The sequence below is a fragment of the Hibiscus syriacus genome, unplaced genomic scaffold (assembly GCF_006381635.1).
Source record: "Hibiscus syriacus cultivar Baekdansim isolate YM2019G1 unplaced genomic scaffold, ASM638163v2 tig00110482_pilon, whole genome shotgun sequence".
Taxonomy (NCBI): domain Eukaryota; kingdom Viridiplantae; phylum Streptophyta; class Magnoliopsida; order Malvales; family Malvaceae; genus Hibiscus; species Hibiscus syriacus.
The window spans coordinates 368,237-378,926 of record NW_024062758.1 but is presented as its reverse complement, the minus strand read 5'-3'; the positions used below and the strand labels follow the sequence as shown (position 1 = coordinate 378,926).

The following is a 10,690-nucleotide window of genomic DNA, read 5'->3' as shown; positions in this document are numbered from 1 at the left end:
GCACTGGGCAGACAGTCTGCAGGTTAAAAAAGGCTTTATATGAGCTAAAGCAGTCCCCAAGAGCCTGGTTTGGGAGATTTTCCAAAGTGATGCTAAGGCTAGGCTATAGACAGAGTCATGGTGATCGTACTTTGTTTGTGAAACATTCGCCTTCAGGGGGAGTAATTGCTTTATTGGTTTATGTAGATGATATCATAGTTACGGGGATGATTTAGAAGGAATTGATGATCTAAAGAAGTGTTTAGTGAAAGAGTATGAAGTCAAGGAACTTGGACAACTAAAATACTTCCTTGGTATTGAAGTGGCACATTCACAACAAGGAATTTTCATATCTCAACAAAAATACACTCTAGACTTGTTGACAAAAACTGGAAAATTGGGGTGCAGACCAGCAGAAACACCAATAGAAGTCAATCACAAGCTTGGAGATTTAACAGAAGATGTAGCAGTTGATAGAAGCTCATATAAAAGGCTTGTGGGAAGACTCATTTAATTGTCACACACCAGACAATACATTGCCTATGCAGTTGGAGTTGTGAGTCAATTCATGCATAATCCTAAAAAATCACACGGGTCGTGACTCAAATTTTATAATATTTGAAGGGCATACCAGGCAGAGGAATTTTATTTAAAAAGGGAGGTAGTTTGACTTTGGAAGTGTATACAGATGTAAACTATGCAAGGTCCATAGTTGATAGAAGATCAACCTCATGGTACTGTACCTTTCTAGGAGGAAACCTAGAAACTTGGAGGAGCAAAAAGCAGAATGTTGTGGCCAGGTCCAGTGTAGAAGCTGAATTTAGGGCGATGACACTTGGGATTTGTGAATTATTGTGGTTGAAGATTATTTTGGAAAATTTGAAAATCAAATGGGACGGTCCAATGAAGTTGTACTGTAATAATAAATCAGCAATCAACATTGCTCATAATCCAGTTCAACATGACAGGACAAAACATCTTGAAGTAGATAGACATTTCATAAAGGAGTAATTTGATAGTGGCCTAATTTGTACTCCCTATGTGTCCACTGGAGATCAAGTTGCATATATACTTACCAAAGAGCTACTTGGAAAGTATTTTTAGAAGCTAGCTAGCAAGCTGAGGATAGAGGATATCCGTTCCCCAGCTTGAGGGGGAGTGTCAGAAAATAGATTCCTAAATTAGAAAGATTATGTGTAGTTAGATAAGATTCGGTGAATATCTTTTAGTAGTTATAATCCCAACTTTAAGGGATTATATCTTTTCCTAGGATTAATTACTTTCCTAGCTTAAGAGTTTCTTAAAGTTAAAATTATAGCTTGTATATATAACTGTAACCCTTCTACAGCAAATATATAATTGAGAATTAGAGAATTACTCTAATTTTAACATGATTTGTCTGTTAAAATTAACTAATGATATGTGTACCTGAATGCTATGTGTGTATGCTTTTACATCTTCATCAATTGGCAACTGTCATAGTGTGCTGCCTCCTTTTTTGTTCCTGCTATTTGTTTTTTTTAGTGATGACTGATTGTCATTCTCCATATGTCAGGCTGTTAGTGGAGTGTTTTACCAAGTACTTTGTTGTAAGGGAAGCTATTCGTCATTTTCGTGCACTAAAGAACTATGAAGGGGGAACAATAGTGTTGCATAATGAAGGAAACTTTGGCGATCCACTTTCTTTGTATCTTCGAGCATTATGTCGAGAAGGTATCTTGAAATTTGTTCTGTATAATCATTATTTCTCTTGGGTTTAGATTTAATTTAATTATCGTGTACTCATGATTGGATCAGGAAGAATTGTTGAATTGCTAGAAGCTCTAGAAGCTATGTCCAAAGATAACCAACCTATTCCACCAAGAGCTATGATTCTAAGCAGAAAATATCGAACACTAGTTAGCTCTTGGATTGAACCTCTACAAGAGGAAGCTGAACTTGGTTATGAGATCGCTTACATTGCGAGGTGTGCCTTTTGATCAACAGTCGATTCTGGTTCTCGTACTTTATTCATAGTCCTCCAATCATTAATAATGATATCATCCCAAGCTGTGCTTTTGATGGTATTGATTTGATTTCTAAGCAATTTACTATCTTTAAAATCCAGGTACATTGAGGAGGGTGGACTTACAGTTGAACGCAAGCGATGGGTGCCTCGAAGAGGAAAAACACCTCTAGATCCGGATGCTGCTGGATTTTTATATTCAAACCCTTTGGAAACCTCCTTCAAGCAAAGATGTCTAGAGGAGTGGAAGATGCACAATCGGAAGCTTTTGAAAACCTTGCAGAATGAAGGACTTGCAGCCTTGGGTGATACATCGAAATCTGATTATATAAGAGTTGTTGAGAGGTTGAAGAAAATAATAAAAGGTCCTGACCAGAATGTTTTAAAACCCAAGGCTGCGAGTAAGATGGTTGTATCTGAACTAAAGGAAGAACTTGAAGCACAAGGTCTACCAGTCGATGGAACGAGAAATGTTCTTTACCAGCGTGTCCAAAAAGCATGGAGAATAAATCGTTCACATGGTCGGCCTCTTTGGGTTCCACCTGTGGAGGAGGAGAAAGAAGAGGTTATATTTTATTAATATATTTCTTCTTTATCCATACTGTTTGCATATGAATACATTTATGAATATATTTTTGGTTTGGTTATGCATCTCTTGCAGGATGATGAGGAATTAGATGAACTAATATCTCGGATTAAGCTGGAAGAAGGAAATACAGAGTTCTGGAAACGCCGGTTTCTTGGAGAATGCTTTCAGGTTGATCAGGTGAAGCCGATAGAAGAGGGTGAATCAGAAGTTGCAGAAGATGAGCTGGATGAGAGTGATGTTGTAGAAGATGCTGCGAAGGATATTGAAGAGGATGAAGGAGAAGGAGAAGGAGAAGGTGAAGGTGAAGAAGAGGAGGAAGTAGAACAAACTGAAAGCCAAGAAGTAGAAAGGATTAAGGATAAGAAAGTTGAAGCTAAAAAGCCTCTCCAAATGATTGGGGTTCAATTGTTGAAGGACTCTGACCAAATAACTACTAGATCCAAAAAATCAAGACGAAGGTCTTCTCGAGTATCTGTTGAGGTAATAAAGATACCGTTTGATATATTACAGCTCATAGAAGTGCCCGAGATTCTGTATATTTCAAAAGTCCATTTCATTCCTATCACATAAACTCAAGAGGTTTTCGGTCAAAATCCGTTTTTATTTAGAACTTGGGACATTGATGATGAAGATTGGTTTCCTGAGGATATTTTTGAAGCATTTCAAGAGTTGAGAAATAGAAAGGTGTTTGATGTTGAAGACATGTACACTATAGCAGATGTTTGGGGTTGGACATGGGAGTGACAACTTTAAAATAAACCTCCTCGACGGTGGTCACAGGAATGGGAAGTTGAGTTGGCAATTCAAGTAATGAAAAAGGCATGTTCTTATTTTCTGCTTATGTATTCAATAGTGATATCTTACATCTTATATTTTCTTCGTTCGTATTCACTTTTCATCTCCATATCTATTTTGTAATCCAAAATTATTAGTTTGGTGGGATATTCTATCACATTATAAACTTCTTCTATGCTTAATGTTATTGCTTTCTAGATCAGGTAGCTCTTGCAATTGCATTGATATGCTTCGTTTTTTACCCAAGCTGGATCATTTCCATGTTACTCAAATTTAATTGATATTTATGTGTCCAACACGGGTATCTTCAGTTTCTTTTTCCCAAGTTTTCCATGTATTTGGAGGATCCCTTAAGAGGGTTAGATCTCAAATCCCATGTTTGAATATGTGTTGGACATAAGTGTCAGATTAGTCAGAGCAACAAAGGATCATTTTCATTTCCCTCGAGTTTTGGCATTTGTTTATCACATTAACTGATGAAATTTCTTAACTTTTTATTCAGGTTATTGAATTGGGTGGAACACCCACGATTGGGGATTGCGCTATGATACTGCAAGCAGCCATTAAGGCTCCTATGCCTTCGGCCTTCTAGAAGATCTTGCAGAAGACACACAGTATTGGTTATGTCTTTGGGAGGTATGTCATGTTCCTCTATCTCATAAATTAAGATGCTGGTTTGAAGTATACATCAATTTTTTAAAAGGATTTATGTTTAACACCTTTGTCTGATGCATAACCGGGTATGGATTTGAGTCCTCTAAGGGCTCTCCAGATACTTGGAAATCTCAGAAAAAATTGAATACCCATGTCAAATATCAGTAACTCTCCATATAATTCTGTTTCTTATGTTACAGTCCCCCCTATGATGAAGTAATTTCATTATGTATTGACCTCGGAGAACTAGACGCTGCCATTGCCATTGTTGCAGACCTTGAGACTACAGGAATTGCGGTCCCTGATCAAACCCTTGACAGGGTTATTTCTGCCAGACAAACGAACGACACTTCTGGGAACGATGCATCATCAACATCATCTTCATCACCATCATTATAGCAGGTGTATAATCCTATCTTCTTCTTGTATAGTAGAGATTTATGTTAACCAGAGTTGGGTTTGTGATGGATATGGATGTATGTAGGATACGAATATGTTCATTTTTTGCTGAATTTTTCTTATATTAATAGAGGATAGTGTTCAATAGGTGTAACTGAATCGATCGAGGCTCAAATAACTTCGACTCAACTTGAAACTTGGTTCGAGCGTAGACGAATTTTATTTTTGAAACTCGAACTTTATTGAAGATAAAAAACCTTTTGTTTTTTCATATTCTGTTGATATATGTATATTCCCAGACTAAATTTGACACCAAGCAAATATTGAAATCGTGGTCTCAGGTAACTTTGAAGTCAAACAAGCTGTTCCTAATATTTTGCTTTGATTTTTCTTGGTGGAAATAAGGTTTCAGAAATGCTTGACCTCTAAGCTACCTCTCTCTCTCTCTCTCTCTCTCTCTCTCTCTCTCTCTCTCTCTCTCTACAATTGTTTCAAATACTTAAATAAGAGAAAAAAGAAGAAAGGAAACACAACCATTTATAAATTTATCAAAAATTATATTTATATAATACGGATTATTAATGTGTTAAAAATAAAATAATATAACATTGATGTAAATAAAAGGATTTAAACTCAAGTTTAAAAATATTATATTACATAATATTAAAATAAAATGATGGATTTCATTTTCATTTTAAATATTATATCATAATGTTAACCAACTCAAGACTTCATTTAATAACCCTAATTATTCATTAAGAAAGTTCATACTTAAGATTAAATTCATTTTTTCAGAAAATGTAAAAAAAACATTCTTTAAAAAAAAGAAATTCGTTTGCTTTAAAAAATATATCATTAATATTCTTTTAAAATAGGGACACATAATAATAAATATATCATTAATATTCTTTTAAAATAGGGGCACATAACAATAAATATATCATTAATATTCTTTTAAAATAGGGGCACAAAATTTAAATCTATATCATAATCAAATGCATAACTTTTTGTTATATTTATGATGTTAATTATAAATAATACTTTATCTAAAGTAAAAAAATAAATTAATATTTTACTGAAAAATAAAAAATCAAATTAAAGATTAATCTATTTTGTTAACGTGCCACATTATCAAACTAATAGATTAAATATTCAAAATACCTAATAAATTAATAACTGGGCGTTCAAAATGTAATTACGGTAATATGGATTATCAAAATTTAATAAATCAATAACATTAGTGATTAAAATATATTTTTTAAAATTTAATGATTAAAAATATATATATCAATCCAGTAGTTTACAAAAAATAAATAAATCATAGAGTTACCACCTCTATTTAGCACGTTCAAAGATCGAGTCATCTACTCACTGTTCGACGCCCTTTCCTGATTCCGACTTATTGGGGATCGAACGTTCCCAAATTTACAGCCTTATTAAAATTTAAAGAATTTACTTAAAAAAATGTTGTTGTTATAAAATAGGCAAGATAAGCTTAAATAGTTGAACGTATTTTTGGGAAATTTTGAAGAAAAAAAAATCTTTGATAATGGCAGCTGTTCCAGTTGAAGAAGCCATTACAGCTTTGTCGACATTCTCCCTAGAGGTAAATAGTTTCTTAAACATTATTTTATATTTTTTTTTTTCTTTCATTAATTTGGTTTCAAAAAAGTTGATTTAATTTCTAAAACTTTATTTCCAAAATGGGTTCTTCTGTTTGATTTGATAAACTCTTCCCCTTATAATTCCTTATATTTTCCCTTTTCAAATTAAATAACCTAATCACCAAAACCCTGCACCAAATTAAACTCCTACCCTACCCCACATGAATCACTTAAAACTCTCACCTTTATCTTTTCTTCATTGGTTAAACCTTCACATCTCCCTTCACATCTCTTCTTTCACAATACAAAACAAGAACCAAACCACCACCATAGTCGTCGCCTCACCTCACCGTCGTTAACCTTGCATCACCGTGTACTCACCGTTCCACTGACGTCGAACACGCCGTTCCACTCTTGTTGTTTCTTTTCTTCTTTAGTCGATCAAGAAACATGGTGAGAACAAGAAACCAATCGGGCAATCCATCTCGCCCATTGGTCACTTTTGGTGGTGGGCGTTGTTGATTTGTCATGCCCCTGGTGATCGACATTCTGAGTGGTTTAGACTCACTGCCACAGCCCGCTTCCATTCCTCAACAGCCGAGCGCTCGCTCGCCCACACCCAACCCGATGTCGTCCACCTTTGTTCATTATTCTTCGACTGATTTTATGGTGCCACTACAAGGTTCTGCTGGTCCATCTGCACCATGGCAGAACCGATAATCCTCTTTGGTCACTCCGATCCATGTCGCAATCTCAATTGATGTCGGATACCTCTCATTCAGCACAATCGAAAAATACCTGAACAAGCCGGACAACCCGAGGTAAATTCTACTCCTGTCGATATTGAACTATTATTAATGTGACATCCTGTTTATGGTTTTTCAGATGACTTTGCTTTCGGATTTCCGAATCCGCCACCACAACCAATTCCTGAGCTGACATATTCCTCTAGTCGAAACCGTGTACAACAACCATAATAACCATTATTTGTCGTGAGTTACGACGAAACACCACCTCACGATGGACATGCACCTGATCATAGTCATTATCGCGAGTGTCATTGGAGAGGGCACACCTTTTCTGTACTCGCTGAGAAAGTACTTCAAGGTTACCTAGACTTTGACGATGAAGTGGCTTGGCGATTCGACAGCATCCGGCACCGTAAGTTCCAAGTTTGTAAATATATTCCTGATCACACCCTTGATTCCTTGTATTTGCGTGATTCTGTCATGAACTATTTTGATGCAATTGGTTGGCGTTCTTATTCTGAAATTCGATATGCTACCTATTACGAATTGGTTTTTGAGTTTTATATGGTCATGATGAATGTCAAAGACCATGATTTTTTAACCGCTTTACTTGAGATTTCGCGGGACTTCAACACGGATGTAGCATTCGAAGGACTTATCGGTTCACCCAGTGCTACATACAATGCGCGCAACACCAAAGGATGGCATATTCACAATCCTGCTCTTCGTTGCATACACTGGTTCTTTGCATATAATTATTTCAGATGTAACGAAACTACGTCCTCGTTAAGTAAGGTTGAACTATTTTTCCTATGGTGTATGTAAACCGTTGTGAAGGTAAATTTGGGTTTTTGGTTCGTGCGCGCCTTTGAGCTTGTTCTGTGTTCCAATTGCCCACTAATTCTTGAACCTTACATTACTCGCCTTGCATTTCATTTATTTTCGTTAACATTTGGTTTTAATCAATTTACTTATGTTTTTTCAATGGACCCTTTAGATGCTAGGTGTTTGGACTCGATGAGACTCGTCGCTGAAACTCCCAATACACCACACATTGTCCCTTCCAGCATAGTTACCTCGCGCAATGAGCGTGTATTTCTTCAGAGGACTACACAACCCGCGGCATCAGAAGAGCATCCACCCTCGGATGTACATAGCGAAATCCATGAGGTGCATAGGCTGCTAGACTCCATCGAGACCAACATTGCCGAGATTCTTTCATACCTTAGCCTGGGCCCTTCAAAACATGGCCACGGTCGAGACCAACATTGATCGAGGAGTATTTTCACCCTCTTTCATACCAAAACGTGGCCCTTCAAAACATGGCCACGGTCGAGACCAACATTGATCGAGGAGTATTTTCACCCTCTCTCTTTTGTAATTTAATTATTGTTCATATTGAGGCAATATGATTTTAAGTGGGGTGAAATTAGAAATCAAGATAATTATTGCTTATTCTTTGATATTGAAATTGAGTTATTTCTTGATTTGATTAGTTGATGATCTTAGTTGCCGATCTTTAATTTAATCCAATTTCTTTGTGTTTCTTTGTGAATTCAAAGCATGTTCTTGTTGAGTTCAGGTTTCAAGAAAGCATGTCATGATTAGTTGATGTAAATTTTTCGTGGTAATTTCATGAATTCATTTATTGAATTGGATGCATGACTTAGTTCAATAAACCATTTTATGTGAGTTTTGAGCCTTTCATGAGCATATTTTTTTATTCTTGTTGTTCATTTCAATTGAGTGTGTCGAACTAATCGATTGTATTCTAGAACTTGTAACTCGATGCTTGTTAAGACTACACATTTTTTATTATGATGCTTTGATGTGATAGAGGCATTAGGATTAAACTCATTTATCATCCCAAACAAAATAGTCTACCTTTTATTCATTTTCCCCTAGAGAACCATTTTGAGCCTTATATCTTTTTCTTTGATTCCCCACATTTTTAAATCTGAGTCGATTTTGTTTTCCCCTCTCTTTTTTTTACCCTTTTTCCAAACAAGGTGAGATTATTTTTGAAAAAAAATTAGAAAAAAAATTAGGAAAAAATACAATGCAAAATCAAACAAAATAGTACATAAATTTACTCTCTTCGATTAGCAGAAACAAACCAGATCAATTTGGTTCGAATAGTGAAGAAATTCAGTGCAGAAAAATTCAAACAGTGTATTTTTTATTCGAGTGAGTAGAAAATTCATTGCAATTTTTTTTGGTTCGACCAGAAAAAAAGGATTGAATAAAGCTTAAACCATTGACCCTAGACCCAAAAGTCAGACCCTAGATACTTGACCCCAGATCCGAAAGCTAGACCCTAGACTCGAAAGTCAAACCCTAGATACTTAACCCCAGATCCAAAAGCCAAACCCTAGATACTTGACCCCGGACCTCAGACCCCATACCATTAACCTTGACCATCAAACCCAAACCACTAACATCGAATGTCAGATCTTGAATCCCTAACCTTAAACCCTAAACTACTAACCCCAAACACTAGACCACTACCCTTAAACCCAAACATCGGACCCTAGAGCCAAAATAATAAACCCTTAACCCTAGAGTACTACCTTAAAATATTAACCCTAAAACCTTAAGCTTAGACCTTAAACCCTAAACTACTAACCCTAAACCTCATACCACTAACCCTTGACCAAAGATCATTAACCCTAAAACTCAAACCACTAATTCCAAACCCTTAACCACTGACCTTAAACTTCTAACCCTAAATATTAACCCTAAACATCATATCCCAAACCTTTAACTCAGATCACTAACCTTTAACCCACGATAATTAATCCTTAACATAAAACCCCTAACCCTAGATATTGAACCCCAAACCCTAAACCCTTAACCCCATACCACTTACCCTAAACTATTAACCCCAAAACCTAAACCCTAGACTCTTGACCTAAAACCCCTGACCATTGACCTCAGACCTTAGACCACTAGCCTCGGACCCGAAACCACTGACCTCAAACCCCTAACCCCTAACCTCGGACCTTAGACCTCAGACCCTTAACCTTAAACCATTGACCCCGACCACTGGCCTTGGACTTTAGACCTCAGACCATCATCTCTAAACCATTGACCCTAAACTTTTAACCCTAAATCTCAAACCCCAAGCCATTAACCCCTTACCCTATACCTCTGACCCCAAACCATTAACCTCGAACAACTTATCCTAGACCATTGACCCTGGATGAATGACCCTTGATCTTAAACCCTGAGCTAGTAACTCTATATTTTAAACCCTAACTAATAACACTAGATGTCAGACCCTTGACCTCTAACCTTGTATCACTGACTCCTAACCTTAAATATCATTGATTTTAAACCTTGAACCATTAACCCCATACCCATGACTAAGAAAATTGAACCCTAGACCAACGACCACTGACCCCATACCACTAATATCAAACCTTAAATCCTATACCCCAAACCACTGACCCTATAATCTTAGTACGTTATTTATGTAGTTCATTTTAGAATAATTTATTTAATTAAATTACTTGATGTAGACACTAATTTAGATCGATCTACTACTCGAGTTGGTCGTTGTAGAGGTTATTATCGACGTTAACTTTTGTCAAGGTGTGTATCTTTACTAGGTGTTATATTACTTGTGTGGTTGTTATTTGTTTGGTTGGTTGGAATTATGATTCAAAGCATGTATAACTGTCAGTTTATCTGTGATAAATAAAATTCAAAAAATATTGCCATGTGATGCATGTTCATCTATCGAAAACGGAATGTATTTGTGTGTATGTAATATATGAAGGTGCTATTTTTCTTGGAATATATGCTTCATAATATATACTTCATATATTTTTTCATGAAATATTGTTATTCGGATCGGAATGGAAATCAAATTTGTATGTCATACTACATATCATTAGGACGATTATTGATAGAG

General features: G+C 36.0%; 1 protein-coding gene across 1 annotated transcript; it reads left to right on the top strand.

Moving 5' to 3' along the window:
- Positions 1 to 1,505: 1,505 nt before the first annotated feature.
- Positions 1,506 to 3,317, top strand: LOC120128603. Its single transcript, XM_039146270.1, has 5 exons — positions 1,506 to 1,692; positions 1,777 to 1,945; positions 2,087 to 2,549; positions 2,646 to 3,053; positions 3,153 to 3,317. The coding sequence occupies exons 1-5, from the start codon at positions 1,506 to 1,508 to the stop codon at positions 3,315 to 3,317; spliced, it is 1,392 nt and encodes a 463-aa protein (XP_039002201.1).
- Positions 3,318 to 10,690: the final 7,373 nt, after the last annotated feature.